At 38.5% G+C, this 16,516-nt stretch overlaps 1 protein-coding gene across 4 annotated transcripts in view; it reads right to left on the minus strand.

The window, feature by feature from the left end:
* Adgrg6 (adhesion G protein-coupled receptor G6) overlaps window positions 1-16,516 on the minus strand; it is a 138,550-nt gene that overhangs the window by 34,636 nt on the left and 87,398 nt on the right. For all 4 annotated transcript variants that reach the window (XM_021174750.2, XM_029482959.1, XM_029482960.1 and 1 more), the window contains exons 6-13: window positions 13,241-13,326; window positions 11,536-11,588; window positions 10,788-10,853; window positions 6,724-6,866; window positions 4,180-4,291; window positions 3,138-3,193; window positions 2,410-2,620; window positions 1,137-1,308 (exon numbers count right to left, since the gene is read on the minus strand). In XM_021174750.2, the coding sequence (XP_021030409.2) occupies window positions 1,137-1,308; window positions 2,410-2,620; window positions 3,138-3,193; window positions 4,180-4,291; window positions 6,724-6,866; window positions 10,788-10,853; window positions 11,536-11,588; window positions 13,241-13,326 (899 nt within the window). The remainder of the gene's footprint in view (window positions 1-1,136; window positions 1,309-2,409; window positions 2,621-3,137; window positions 3,194-4,179; window positions 4,292-6,723; window positions 6,867-10,787; window positions 10,854-11,535; window positions 11,589-13,240; window positions 13,327-16,516) is intronic.

Below are 16,516 nucleotides of genomic sequence, written 5' to 3' on the forward strand. Positions count from 1 at the left end.
CCTTGTTTTGACACCATGGCCTTCATTTGAAATGAGACAAGTGGAGAGTGATACACTTTGAATGGAGAAGTCGCACAGAACAACTCAGTCTTGATTGACACTGGTCGCTTTATGGACTACAGACTGAAAAATAGCTAGATGAAGAACAACCTCAGATACCATTTTTTCTCAAACTATAACTCAGGCCTTAGAGATTGTCTGCCCTCACAGTATGAGAGAGACCAGGGGAGCTTGCCCTATTTAAATATGAGAACCCCTGATAAACCCCAGAACCCTAATCTAAACAGAACAAAAAAGTCTTCTCATATCTCATGCCTAGACCTTTTCTTTTACTTTCATTGTAATCTATCTTGAGAGCTAAAAACAAAACAACCCAATTATGCTCTACTTAGATCTTCCCACAGATCAGGAATGGTGTCACATTTATTGGGTTTGTTCTGCTTGCTAACACTGACTGGAACATGGTAGGTGCTTGACAGTTATTGAATGAACTGTGACTTTAACATACCCAAGAGGGTCACTTGAGCCCCAGATTACTTGTTCAGCCTAGTTTTGTCTTTGGCTGCCTACCAGTGCCGAGCCACTACATTGTGGCTTTACACCACACGGTCCCAAGAGCAGCAGCCACTGAGCACTTAACTAACCTGGACATACTAGAGTTCCACACAGAGGCTATCATCTCAGAAGCTCTGAGGGCAAGGCCCAGAATTGTTTTTAATATGTCTTCTCTGGATCTCTAAAGTCCAGTATTAAAATCGGTGGCAAGGAGAGGGCTTCTTCTGTACCTCTTCCCACCTGAAGGTTGTTAATAAGATTTTTATCTCTTAAAACTGGTTTCCAACCTATACTTCAACAGGGCGGTCTGTACTCACGTGCTAACATTTAGCATCTTCTTGTCTCCTTTAGAAGGTACCTTTCATCATCTAGGTTATGAAACATACATCTCCTGTACTTCTATTTTACCTATGGATGCTGATGCCATTTTAGTCAATGTTCAGATCTATCTACCACCTCATAGATCAAGACTTCCTTGAAGTATCCAATATTAAGGAGCCAGTGAATTTGCTCTCTGTCTCATTAGTTAAAATGAAAAACAAAAAACAAAAAACAAAAACAAAAAAACATGGTTTTGTTACCTGGAAATACGATTCATTATTGCTTGGAAGGCCAATGCTAAAATTTGAAGGTGCATTTGTTCCTGGAATTAAGGATGAGACTCCAAGGGCCAAATTCTGTGTCTCAATGTTCACATGTGGGGTGCTATTCAGGTCTATTTTGAAGGCTAGCTCGTCAATTGTTTTTAACGCTCTAAAGAAACACAAACAACATCTCTGTTAGATTAAACTGTGTTTTAGGTACTGGCTGCATGACAAAATTCTAATAAAGAAATTGTTTTTATGTTCTTGGATCTTAGTGCATACAGCCATAAAAAATTGTAAACCCCAGTGCTATCAGCTAAAACACAGAATGACAGTAATTGATTCATCCTCAAGAAAACTGAACTGTCTATTATTTATTATTATTATTATTATTATTTTATGTACATTGGTGTTTTGTCTTCATGTCTGTCTGTGTGAGGGTATTGAATCCCCTGGAACAGGGGTTACATACAGTTGTGAGCCATCATGTGGGTGCTGGGAATTGAAGTGAGGTCCTCTGGAAGAGCAGCCAGTGCTCTTAAGCACTGAGCCAGCTCTCCAGCCTAACTGTAGTGTCTTAAGGACAATCAGCAGCTAAGTCAACAGGAATGAATTTTGTTTTCCACAAATATTGTTTGAGAAACTGAAAGATACTGCAAAAGTATTTGCAATGAATTAAGTAGAGATCAAATAATCGAGAGAACATGCTAAAAATACATTTTAATCAAAGAAATATTACTTAAAGGAGGGAAACAGAAGAAATTAAAGACCCTACTGTCAATAACAAGTGAAATGATAAAATACAAAGAGATGTAATTACTCCTGTTCTAGGCTTTTTCAGTTTAGAAGATCACAGAGCTGTATAGAACAGCAGACTTACTGTGGTCGAGTTATAAAAATCATGGATAACCAAAGTTTTAGAATGAACATATATTACAATGTACTGAGTATGCTTTGGGTGGGGTGGGAGTGGGGCTTTATATATGCTTCCAGATAAAAAGTCTAATTACTTTGTAAATTATACTTCTAAATTAAAGAACTTTGGAGTTTACTTTGTACATGACCTTGGGAAACACTGATGTATCTTTTTTTTTCTTCTTTTTTTCTTTTTTTTCTTCTCTTTTTTCTTTCTTTTTCTTCTTTTTCTTTTTTTTTCTGATGCATCTTAATGAGTAGTGAATTATGGAGTGTGAGCACAAAGCAGGCAGAAATGGGGAATGTTCTCAGAACACATTGGTGGCATGCAAATCTGCCGGGAAGGGATACTCACTCAGTAGAAGACTCAAGCAAATCGCTATCTGAACTGCTTAAGATATTAGAAAATATATTCATTAGAGTGGAGCCGAGGGTGATGTCAATGTTTTCTTCTTTGTTCACAATCCGTTTGACCTGTTCTACAATGCTGCTGATATTAGCCGAGGTGAGGTTCTGCCCATCACCAGTTAGGTTTAAAATCTCATTGGCCACTTTATTTGGTTGTCCTAGAAGGAGAGAAAGAAACAACATAACGTTTGCCTGGACCCTTTGGACATTTCTAGGAATAGATGGTGTGAATAGTTTATTATACAACTTCAGGAAGTTAGCACTGCACAGCCCTCACACATCTTCATAAGGCAATACTTCTCTATGCACAGGGACAGATTCCTTAAGTATGGTACAAATGATTCAGAGGAATCAATGTTACTTCGAAGTTGTTTTCTACTTGAAAATAACACGGAAATATGAAAACATGGATAGAAATAGCAATTTGCACATTACATTTAAATCCTTTGTGTAAATTCCTTAGCACTTTTATTTCCCTAGGTTATGAATATGAAACAAAGTTAATATGCAGAAAGTTATATTTTCTTACTAAAATACGTGAAAGATTCATTTGCCCGAGTTTTAATATTACAGTAATATCACACAGCAGGACATCACATCTGAAAAGAATAAAGCGTTGACAATGGTAAGGTCACTTCACTCTGTTCTTGGGAAGGGAAGACAAACTGAACTCACTTGAACAGTTGGAAGTGTCGACAGGGCCCCAGAAGGTTGATGTTCCATTAGAAAGGCTGCAATAATTACCAAACAACAAAATGACATTTCAATAAGAGGCATTAATGAAGTGACATTTAACAAAAGCAAGTGTTAAGTTTCAGGATTTGCCTTGATATCTAGCTAGACTCCCTTTGAAAAGACTATTACAAATGATGCTGAGAATCCTTTTTGGAAAACCAATCAGAAACTTGCACTCTCGAAGGGAAGTTCCGGCTACATTCTGCATCCTGACCTCACATACATGGTCAAGTGCTGCTTTAAGGGCCTTTACTGGAAAACTCTAATTTCAATTTCACATAACTCTGGAGAGTAGATTTCAATCCACGTTTATAAAAGAGGAAGTGCATTTCAGAGAAGCCAAGGAATTTTCCCAAGACCGCGAGCCAAGAAGAGGTAGGGCCACATTTCAAACATGTGTCCATAAATCTTACAGCACTGCTCTCTTCTCTACAGCAAGTGTCAAATGTGGTCCTTGATCCCAGGGACTCACACTTAGGCACTTTCTGTTCCTGAATCCTTCCCAAAGAACTAACTGGGCTCCAGGCAGAGGGTGGAGGACTAGATATGCAGGGCGGTTTGGTGAACCAGCGCAACTGTCTCATCTAAGGTTTATTAGACATGCAGGGAATTCTTGCGTCTTGGCAGTCTGTGTCAACAGGCTGCCCAACCTGGATCTAATCTTTATTCCCCTTCTGCCAATTCTCTCTTTCCCAAACTGGGTAAGAAGTCATGGGGGTTTGATGCATGTTCTGAGACCGAATTGGCTACAGGGTCCTTTGCTCTGGAGCCAAGCTTTGACTTTCCAATTTTCTCAATCTTTTCTTGGAGAGAATCTGATTAACTCACTGTTAGAGGAAAGCAAGCTTGTAGGCAATATTTTTCATCATATCTATCCACCCGTATGCGTGTGATTCTTAAATCAATACAATGAATGATTACTGCTGTGACATGGATAGTAAGCTTAGACATGTGAGTAGTCAAAAGACAAAGAAGGAATTACCACGCTCGAGTCATAAAAAAGCCAGGCTTGTTTGGACATGGTTGTTTGTAGACAGAGGGTAAGGTGGCTGGCCAACTAAAGCCGTCTGGATCCTCCAAGGCGCTACACATACCTAGGAGAAAATGAAAGTCATCATAACATAGACCAGTCCTTAATTTTCTGAAGTTAAAGGTATAGAATAAAAACCAATGACAGTCCTGGGAATTTAGTAACTATTTATATATTACCAACATATCCAGTGTTTTATATTTAGAATTTTTATAAGTTAGTAAGGATATATATAAATTTGAGATAAAATTATTATACCTTACAAAACTATCTTATAATAAAAGGACATAGTATAATAATGAAATGTTAGTGCTCATTCCTATAAACCATTAACTACATATTAGTAAAGGAATTTCAATCAGAGAATAAACATGATAGGAATTGAGAACAAAGCCTGAAAATTTCAAAATGTAGTGCAATTATTTTAAAATGGGGGAGGGAGGATCAACCTGTGCAGGCAAGTCTTTATGGCTGAGCTGTAAGCATCATTTTCTAGCTGTTCTTGTGATGTGGACTTCCTACAAGCTTACTGGAAAAAGCAAAGCTAAGGAAGTTCCAACAAGCCAGATTCATCTGTCTTACCTCTTTTATAAAACTCTCCTACTCTTGTGTGAAAAATACTCTAGGTCAATGGTTCTCAACCTGTGGGCCGTGACCCTCTTGGGGGTCAAATGAACCGTTCACAGGAGTTGCCTATTGGCTATTCTGCGTATCAGATATTTACATAATAATTATAATATATTTACATTACAGTTATGAAGTAGCAATAAAAATAATATTATGGATGTGGGTCACCACACCATGAGGAGCTGTATTAGAGGATCACACCTTTAGGAAGGTTGAGAACCACTGTTCTACATCGTAGTAATGGAAAAAAATTCAGATTTTATCACGGAAAATGTCACAGTCACAGCAAGATACCAACCACCACAATCTTCTAGTGCTGAAGAAACAGTAAGTCTTTCTGAGAATGAGTATTGTAGGCACCAATTGAAAATTCAAATAACTTTCCAAATTGCCTTTTGAATTCAGGAGGTTTTAAGCTTTCATTTTCAAATGCCATAAACCCTTTTTCACAGAGTCACTTCTAGAGAAATGTATAAAACAATATGAAACAACTAGTATAAATTAAATATCCAGGTATGCACAGAAAGCTGTCCTGAGATCATCCACCTTTTGAGGACAGATGTGGGTGGTCCCTCAGGGTTGTGTGGTCTTGTGTTTCCTGCCATTTGTTCCAGTGCTTCTTTGCAGAGAGACCCTTGAGTATGAAATGGGAGTTCTGGCTGCTCTCTGGAAGCCTGCTTGTGAGAAAGCATGTACTTTCACAAAGCCCCAGATACTGTTTAGTACTTCATGACTGTGGCTGCTATTTACACATATCCACCTCTCTGATGGTCTTTGTAACTCTGTGTGTTGACATTGAATGGAGATGGGCAGGTGGTTTCAGAAGTGGGCGTTTATTGCACTGGATCTAGCCCTGGTTGGTAGCAAGCTCTAGGGGTGAAGGATATAGCAGTCCCCATATCCTTACTTCAACTTCTTAGTGCACCAGAGGCAAAGCAGCAAAACCTTCTTTTGTCCCAATTTCTATGAAAGTCCCTAGTTAGAATATAATTGCTCCTAGAACAACACCGGAGCGATTGTTTTTGTTGTGTATGGTTTTAGTTATTTGTTTGTAAAAGTATACCACTAAAATTTACCCCCCCCAAAAAGATGCTATCTTATGCTAAAGATCAAAATACTTACAGAAAACATGCATAAGAATGCAGATAAGTCCAAAAAGAGACTATACTCTTCTGAGGTGGGTGAAGCATGAGGTTTCTTAACAATACGAAGCAAAGGCTAAACAATGGTGATGTGTGTTATATGTGATGACTTCAGAAAAGACCTCTAGGAAGAGGTGAATTCATGGCTATCACTAAAGTTATATAGGTGAAGGTGAGTGGGTCATTATAGTAAAGGGTGTGCACATGATCTGACTACGAAGGGGCATGGGTGCTTGGGAAAGTATAGGCTTTGCCACATGTATCATGGGAGCTTAGGATGTGGAAGGTATGTTGCTGAAAATTGATTCTCTGTTCAAGATTCCTGACTTGCTCCAGTGAAGATAATATCATCATTCACAGACAAAGAATACAACAGTAAGAGACGTTTTATAGTAAGGGACTTATCTACAGTGGTTATTTTATGAGTTCTTGTAAATGCATATAGACAGTGTTTTACTCCTGTAAGTGGAAGCCAATGATAGTTAAGATTATTCTGGTACTTTGCTCCTTTTAGGATGAGAAAAGATAAATACAAACAGGCTGCCTCCTTCATTCCCTTAGATTCCAAAGTATTGAGACCATCTTTAATGAAGTTATACATTTTTAACAGTCTCTATATAGGAAATTTCACCATTAAAAATATACTTTATACAGACAGATAACAAAAGAAGAATGTGTGTGTGTTACTTAATTCTACATCTGTAAATCACACAAGCTGATCACGTACCCAGCTGGTTCACGTCGACTTCACACAGCCTCAGTCCATCCTCTAGTGATGCATTGTTTGTCATAAGCTTTTGTTTAATCTTCTCTTCATTCAGGCTGACGTTATTGGTAGCATTGTAGACTAGAAGAGCCCAGAGCACCAACCTATAAAAAAATACAATAGAGATCTCGTGCTCCCGGGGTTGCTCACTGACTCAAAATTTTTTTGGTGGGAGAAATAGAACATGGATGCCATGTGTGGTGATTTGAATATGCTTGGCCCCAGAGAAATGGCACTATTCGGAGGTGTGGCCTTGTTGGAGGACATGTGCCACTGTGGGGGTGGGCTTTGAGATCCTATGCTCAAAGCTCCACCCACTACAGAAGAAAGCCTCTTTCTGGCTGCCTACAGAAAGGTCTTCTTCTGGCTGCCTTCCGATCAAGATGAAGAATTCTCAGCTCTCCAGTACCATGTCTGCGTGCATGCTCCTATGGTTCTTGCCATGATGATTATGGGCTGACTGGACCTCTGAAACTGTAAGCCAGACACTGTGACACATAGAGACTGAAAAGATCAATTAAGGAGTCTTGGTCCTTAGCTGGGCAGTGATGGTGCATGCCTTTAATCCCAGAACTTGGTAGGCAGAGGTAGGTGGATTTCTGAGTTTGAGACCAGCCTGGTCTACAGAGTGAGTTCCAGGACAGCCAGGGCTATACAGAAACCCTGTCTTGAAAAACCAAAAAAGAAAAAAAAAAAAAAAAAGGAAGTGTTGGCCCTTCTCTGTGGTACAAATTATAGTGTTTGCACTACCCGGACAGATTTTACAAGATAGTTCCTTAGGATTTTATCATGGCACCCCAGTTTTTAAAGAAATATTTATATATTTAATATATATAGTTTATATATTATATAATAATATTTATAGCATCCACTTAACTCAAAAGGGGACATATACTTAATTCTGCCTTGTTTCTGTATGCTCAAAACATAAAAATTCAGAGGGAAAAATCGAATTTATACTGGACTCTTGAAATTGTTGTACTATTATTTACAAATATGATGCATGCCCATAGAGGGAGCTTTTACAAATGCTCTGTATGGTGAAAAATTGTAAAATGAACACTCAAAATATACAGTTTGGTTACTACACTTCTGCAAATGGTTTTAGAATGTGTGACCTTGAAAAATATCTGAATCAAAGTAATGTAGGAATCAAAATGATGTAGGAATCACAGAGGAAGATTTAAAAACCCCTGTCAAAACATACAACTAAGCCATAACCTCAGCTTTTACCAATAGCAAACCTGAAAGGTAAAGTTCAGCACTGAGATGGAGGTCCCTGAGGCAGGGAAAGGAGAAAGCTTTTTACTGCTTTATGTGAGAGTGCTGCATTTACATTCCCTCCGTATTCTGAAGAGAAATGAAGAAAGTAACAGACTGTCACTCTATTATCCAGAATGGTTGCTATTCACTCGCCCAAGAGAAGAGGAGGCAGGCTTCCTCAAAGTACAGAGGATGGAACACTCAATTTATGAAATGCTGTCATTAAGAATAGAAGTAAATAAAGAATGAGAACATATGTGACGTCAAAAGAAAAATAAGGAATAAGTAAAGTAGTCATTGTTCAAGGGTAGGTGAAGTAGCTGCATGGCGGGTCCTCAAAAAACAAATCTCAAGGACAAAGTCACTGCTCTTCTCTCAACGGCTTTCACTTCTAAAATAAGCCACCACTTAACACTCATGCATAAGCCAGACTTCAGCATGAGGCCAGCATCGATGTGGACACTTGGTGTACAGTGAACCCTTGATCATTTCCTAACTGGCATACGATAAGGTGTCTGGTGATTAAATGGCTGTTGGAAGGAAAGCATTGCCTCTCTGGTTCCCGAGAACTCACAGCCTTGTTCAGGACAACACCCTGATGTACTGTGGGAACCTTCCAATGTATTGTGGGTGTATTCAATACATGAATAACACGAACCATTCAAGAAGTAGCCAGCATTTTCACAATCCTTATCTGTGCTATTTTCCTTCCCCATCTGAAAACAGAAACTGCTCTATGGTTCCACAACGGTCAAGGTCTATCTTTGTTGCTATCAGCCAGTCATTATTTGTAGAAGCCAGACAGACACTCTGTGGTTTCAGGTTCCTTGCCTGTCCAAGCAATGATATGCAACAGCATTATCTGATGCTCAAGCTGCAAGACTAGATTGAAAGGACGAGTTTGGGGAAAGGAATGGAGTAGCCTGTGCGAAAGGAAACCTAGGACTTTGTCAGCGAGCACAAGAGCAGCAGAGAATAGGTTTCTGAAAAGAGGGGGAAGCTATAAAAAAGACAATGCTGAGAATTTTTAACAAAGGAAAAATCAAGTAAGTGGATTTTCCCACAAATAAGATTGGTTCATTTGCCCTATAATTTTCTGTGAAATTATTCACTGGTTTGAAAGACCAGGAAATGGAGATTTTATTTATTTATATTTCTTCCATGCAAGAGCTTCTGAGATTCTGGCCCACACCCACTGTAGCTGATGTCTAGTGTTATCAGGAATAGAGGAACCTCTATGAGTAAGCTGGGGGAATGCTTAGTTCCTAAGGAAGGGTTCCAATGGTCATACTCCAAGCTAGGATTGTCCCAAATGTTAGATAAACACCCATAGTGGATCCTAGCTGCTGCTGGACCCATTGATGGAAGCTCAACATGATGTAGTAATGACTGCGTGAAAACATCACCTTCCTAGGAGAAAGAGAAGAAGTTTTATCATTTACCATCCTGAAATATGTTACTCTGTTTTCAGATCATAAAGGAAAATGAATGTCACAATAAAAACCTAATCAGACAGTGTGGTTCGGTTTATTGACCACATATATAGAAATGACAAGGCTTAAAACATTTGTTTCTGAAATATTAAATAGGAACGGAAAATAATAAAAGTTTTCTGGTCAACTCTCAAATAAAATTTTATGTGTATTTCTCATGGTAGCAATACATCATTGTCTTCAAGGCTGGGCTATTTTTTTTTCGGTTTTAAAAGAAATGCTTAATTATATTTTGGAATGCATGTGGTGTGTGTGTGTGTGTGTGTGTGTGTGTGTGTGTGTATGTGTGTGTGTGGTGTGTTCTATAGAACACATGTGGAGGTCAGAGGATAAGCAGTACGAGTTGTTTTTCTCCTTCCACACTGTAGGTTCTGGGGATCAAACTCAGGTCATGCATGTTTACCCAGTGAGCCATTTCACCACCCAATGGCTGCATTTTTATGACATCAGATCAGTAAATTAAAACCTAGTGACCTTTCTAAAAATATTAGCCTTCCAAATGATTTTCACAGTTCTATGGAGATCAGATACACAACCCTAAGACAACTTTTTTTTCTTTAGTTCAAGGGTTTAATTGTTTACTTTGCAGCAATCTGAAAGGCTGATCCTTTGTGCCAACTGGTGGTGCACGCTGTGAGCAGCCATTAATCACCTATGTGGTTAAGTCATGATCCTGAAACAAATTTTAAAATGGAAACTTTAAAAATAGTGATGATGGCAGATATTAAATACTTGGCTCCTATTATTCCTATTTTTATGTGCCATCCCATGTCAGTAGAATCTTAAAATAGAGCTATTTGGGGTATAGTTCTGAGGCTAGAACCTAGGACATAATAAATGCTATGCAGGTGCTATTAATACACCCTGACTTTTGCCTCCTACCCATGAGCTATGGGTATGGCCTATGAAGGACTTTTGGGGATTTTGAACAGGTAGTTGTGGGTTTTGACGGGCTACAGATGTTAGCCTTGCTCACCATCCCTCTTAAGTGCCCTGCTTCTCAAAGACTTTCTGCAGACTTACATTTCTACTCGTTTTCCCTTTCAGCATCACATATGAGAAAAATGTAGCATGCAGCCATGCTAAGGAGATAAGCTGGATGGACTGGGCAATGAAAACATTCTCCCTGATCACTGTTTCATGTTTCCTCCAGACAGCCAAAGTCATGAGCCAGGGGAAAACAACAACAACAGCAGCAGCAGCAGCAACAACAAACAAAACCAAATTTAAAAAAAGCCCAGCACACTTTCCAGGTCTCCTTGCTATTACCTTTTGTCATCGTCCATGATGTCTCTCTTGACTTTCATCCTGTCCTCTCCTACTTTTTGGTGAAAACTGTAAAGACAGATACATGTATCTGTTACCAAGCTCATCCATTGTGTCTGGTCAGTAGCAAAACTGTGGTAGCTGAGAGACTGAAGAGGATGGAGACTCTAATACAACTTTCCCAAATGTGTGTTCTGTGGTGCCCAGGGCTGTAGAGTGGGATAACTGCGCATCTGTGATCTCCTGGAGTCCCATGGTGGATTTTAGGACATCACGGACCCTAAGACACTCCAAGAAAGAATCTGCTTCGCCTACCCCCGAACTTATTGGACAACTTGACCCCTCCCCTGTGCCATGCATCTCTGAGGTTTAAGTATGGGATTATGAAAGCATCATCATGGGAGCCTGGATGGGCCATGTTTGGTGAAAGAAATTAAGTTGAAAAATAATGAAAGTTCCTTTTTTTAAAAAAGGAGGGTGTATGCAGATTGTCAATGTCTTATTTTGTAGGAAAGTAGTCTCTGCACTGGGGTGACACACCCAATGCACACTCAGTGTGGTCTACTAAGGAAAGACAAACAATTTCCATCTCTGAGTATCTTTTCTAAATTTTGATAAATCAAAGCACATAATATATTGATCCAGTTCACATATTGGTACCATACGCACATATCTGTATTCAGATACAGCCAGAGAGGGGAGGAGTGGAAAATTAAATATTGACATTTCTCAAATAATAAGTTGCATGTACCTTATATTAACCACATAAACAGTGTAGTTCCAATTCTGAAAGGTTGAATTGAGCTGGAAGACAGAATGGAAAAGGATGAGTTTCAGTAGTGCTTCAAAACATTCTTTTGTGAGTCAAGGTTGTCTTCCCTCCAAAAGATGAGTTGTCCTCAGTGCAAAGACCATGGGGGGAGGCTGCAGAACCACAGGAGCAAAACATAAAGGAAGGACTGCAGGACCAGGCAGCCATGGGATGTGTGCCACCCCTTTCAATCTTCAAATGAACCAATGAAGCAGACACTACACCCCACCCCAACGCCACCTTCTCATTTATAAAGAAGTTTGAAGGGGAGAAAGAGCTTTCCTGCATCATCGGCTAATCAACAGAGATCTCATCCAAGATTCAAGCTAGTGAAGTGGGAACAATGTCATTTCCTGTCTATCTAATACTCTAGTAACAACCTCTCGACTAACACCTTCTTTAGTTTGCATGTAATAAATATTGAGATGAAATCACATCAGTAACGATAAAAAGTATAAACAGAAAAATATGTCTTTGATGAAACCCAAAGGCATGGGGACTATGCCAATTTTGTGTGTTAACACCAAATCCTGCTATCTTTAAGTCATCTTCTTTAGGTCATAGTTCATATACGTCTTTAGTTTTTATTGTAAATATTATTAAAATGGAATGAAAATTCTAGAAAATTTTGGCAAAATAATGATAATTATCTTGTGTATAATTAGGCTGTTTGTGTTTTATCTAAATTTAGTACTTGGGTCAAAAGTATTTAAGATTTCTGATTTTCCCCCTGAGTTTGGAATATTTGTATAGACTTCACTGGTTTATCATCTATAATCCAAAATACTAAAGAGGTCTGTCAAATTTTGTGTTTCCAGGTTCAATGACCCCACCCTGTAATGGGTATTGGGGATTTCACTCACCCTTGCTGTTTTCAAACAACTTTTTTGGAAACCTAAATCACAGATGAAGGTAGATAATAAATCTTACCCTCAGATGACAATGATGCTGAGATGCAAACCATGCAGGACTGAATGTAATGTAAAATCGCACCCAGTCTAGTGGCAAGGTTCCTAGTTAGAGTTCATTTTCACGATTAGTAATATTACCAATAGCTCGATAATGAAAATAAATAATTTAATTTTAGAAATCATTCTTCCTGTAAAAATAAATAAAAAGAACACTGTGGAAAGAAAGAGGGACGCAAGGAGGCACCCTTTCCCACAGCCTGCTTTCAATCTGTAAACTGAGCACATAGTTATTGTTTTGATCCATGAAGATTACTTAGGCTCAGTTTTGTATTCTGTACCCACATGCATCTCTCTTCCTATACAGAAACACAAGACCTTGTTTCTGTCTTGTCATATACTGTTTTAAAGTTTTCTATTTTATGTTTAATTATGTATGTGTGTCTGACGTAGGGTGGGTGGGCAGGCACATAGTGCAGTAGCCACAGTAACCAGAAGAGGGCGGAAGGAAGATCCGCTGGAGAGGCAGGTGTTTGTGAGCCTCCAGAAGTGGGCGCTGGGAACTGAAACTAGGTCTGAAAAAGCAATATCCACTTTTGACCACTAAGCCCCTTCTTCAGTCCTCTATTAATTATTATTATTATTAAGCATTATTTGTTGGTTTCATTCAAAATCTTTAAGATCTATAAAGAAGATACAGTTTTAAAGTGAAAAGTCAATAGAATAACCTCACTTACCCATTCTGCTACTTTGGTCTGCACTTTTACTTCAGGGTGATTAAAGTCATTGTGAATCACAACAGATATTCGATACTTTATTCCGTCTGCACATTGGAAATAGTATTAACAATTAATTATATTTTACTTGTGGAACAAACAATACAAATTCATCATCACGTCATTGCATATAATTAAAGGACACACAGGTGCAGGAAGTTTGGGGCCAATTTTGATGTGAAAATTACTGTTGCAACCACTTAGAAGTAGCTCCTGATTAGTGTACTTTTGTAGCTATTTCATTGCTTCTAAATTATCACTTGGTTAAGACTGTGGTAGCAATTGCAAGCTGTCTTTTTACTTCTATAGATTCCTGATACCTCGGACTGATGAAGTGATAATTTTCCCATGTGAGGTTTGATTTCTGATAATATGAAATTATGGTTTTTTGGATATGATTAAAAGTGGTAGTTTGAGAACGAGAAACAGTAAGTGGGGTTCTTGGCAAGATTTATACTGGAAATGAAGCAGCAATTTCCTCAGACACACCACCACTCTTCCTCATGTCCCTCTCCCCACTAAAGCACACACTTCTAGTTAAAGTATTGGGTCGGATTTCATTTAATTTCTAAGGACAGTCTCTTTACCAAGGTAGAGAGGAGAAAGCTAATATTTATAGGTAGAATCTTAGTTGGCTTAATGGGACTTATAGAGAAAACCAAATTCTGAAAAGAAGGCTGTATTTGGGCTTTAGGGTTCTTTCAAGTGTTGAGTCTCATTGTCCTCATGAAAACTGAGCTCATGAGAAAGGGCTTGGTAAGCTACAGCAGCCAGTTGTGTGCCACAAGGCACACAAAATAGCCAATGGGAGCTCAGGGGGCATCCTTTTAAAATAGAAGTTAAAAAGAAGGGGGAAATTAATGTCTATCATTATTATTCATCTTTTTCCATGTTTTTAGGTACATTTTAAGTAAAAAGTATAAAATATCTGAAAATATATAATTAATGCTGAACAATCCATTCAATGAAAATTTTGGGGAAGCAGAGCAAAAATAGATAAAATTATGTTTCTGGAAAGTCTCAGCTATAGAAAAAAATGCAAATCCCAGTCCTGTAAGTCTCATGTGACACAATAGGTATTTCTATCTTCTCATGCAGCTCTGCAAAGATGGAAAACTGAGTTCGGAGACTGGTGAGCTTAATTTATACAGGCGAGGTTGTGTCAGTATCTAAGACTCCTACGGCTTTAGTAATCTTCAATTTTAGTTTCCCCAGAGCATGTTCCAAATGGCAACTATTTACAACACATGTAAAAAGAGATGGCAATAAGGCAAATTTTATAAAAACCTACACTGTAGGTCTCATCTCATCAAAACATGGACCTGCTGAGTGCCTTGGAGGCTATTCAAGCTGCGGAAGGCCATGTGTGCCAGCATCCAACAGATAGTCTCTAACAGTGGCAGATCCCTGAAGAGTATCTAAAGGCTACCACTAGATGGAGTACTAAATATAAGTAATTATTTTTCCCTTACATTGAAAAGATTACAAAGCAGTAAAAATGCCAATATTTTAACCACTGACATTTCTGAAAATTTATGGAAGCACCCAAATATTTAGTGCAGTTTCTTTGCATTTTAAACGTTTCCTGCTCCCCTCTTTTTCAGTTCATTGATTCCATAAAATGAAACCTTCAGCCTCAGAAAAACTTAGTGCTTAGGAGAGATACAAATAGATTAGTATTCCAGAAAAACTACTGTCCGTATTTCAGATTCTTTTGTGTTATGATTAATTATCAAGTAATCTCTGCTTGGAAACCTCAGAAATAGAAAGTTAGCTAGAAACTCAGTGGGGCTTACTTGTTACTTATTTAAAACTTTTTTGAGTTATGTATTCAGTGGGTAATTGTATGCTACATTTAAAAGGCACCGAAAGAACTAAAAAACGTGGAGTCTCTACTGGTGGTCTGGTGACGGAGAGGGTGGTTTTCGAAAAATTAATTTGTTTAAACATTGTCACTAGGGAAAACTCTATTAAGAAACACAACCAGGCTTCCTGATGTTATCAAAGCAGCAGGTCACTGTGTACAGATAGAAAACTGGCATGGTATTCTAGTATCAGAGCCAACTGCACATCCTCATGCATCCACGTGACTTAAATGAGCCTATGATAGGATTTTTTAAAAAGGAAGAGCAGACTAACTAAGTAGATATCTATCTACTTTCCAGTCAGTAACTCTTCTATCTGTATAAAACTTCAAAGAGCTGCTGCAGAGAGGGCATTAAAGTAGTGCTCACTACTGTAGGCCTCTCTCCGTGGAAACATCCAAGTTTCTTGAGGAGCATGAAAATCATCATTAAAGCTACAAAATACAGGGTTGAAATGATGGAATGAAGTGTATTTATTTGAAAAGACAAAGCAAAAATCCAACTCATATGTTACTTTAGAGTTCAGACAATTCTTCCAAACTGACAAGGAGACAATTATGCAGCTGCATTTATACTACAAATGGCAATCTGCAGAGCCTTATATGCCCAACTTCTTTATACATCTGTCATGTAATGACCTGTGGACGCCCACAAATGTCCTATAAGCGAATTTGTGATTTGGCTAGCTGAACACACGTGAGAAATTGGAAGGAACATTGGAATTAGCACTTGTGAACTGGAGTTTCAGAAGAATGAGGACAGGTGGGATTGATCCCTTAGTTGAGTTGCGAGTCAGTAGGATTGGTGCAGGTTCAATCACAAACAGCATCATTTGAGAGTAATCAGCATGCCAGCAGCATTTTGCAAGAAGGTCAAGGAGATGGGGCAAAGATTCATTATTTGTGGAAATACCTAGACTATCTATAAAAATTGGACCAAACTCTCTTGGTTTAATACTAGAAATTGGGTGCAAATTTTATTTAAAATGTTGAAAGGAGCTTTGCAAATGCAAGTAGGAACACGACAATTAGAAGTAATTTGATTGGCATAGTGAATTAGACTATTTGATTGTCAAGTGGTCTAGTGCTCTCTCTCTCTCTCTCTCTCTCTCTCTCTCTCTCTCTCTCTCTCTGTCTCTGTATCTCTCCCTCTCTCCCTACACTGGTAGATTATAATTGATGAACTCAGTAAAATTCTGATAACTCAGAGTTAAAAGGGCTGGGTTAGGTAGATTTGACAGTTGTCTCAGTCATCTTTCCAGTCATGGAAAAGCATGATTTTTCTAATCTATCAGATGGAAAGCCTGAGAATGTTTACTGTAACATTTTCTCAAAGGATAAAGAGATGTTGATAATATGTGAATGACATTAGA

The sequence above is a fragment of the Mus caroli genome, chromosome 10, assembly GCF_900094665.2.
Source record: "Mus caroli chromosome 10, CAROLI_EIJ_v1.1, whole genome shotgun sequence".
Lineage (NCBI taxonomy): Eukaryota > Metazoa > Chordata > Mammalia > Rodentia > Muridae > Mus > Mus caroli.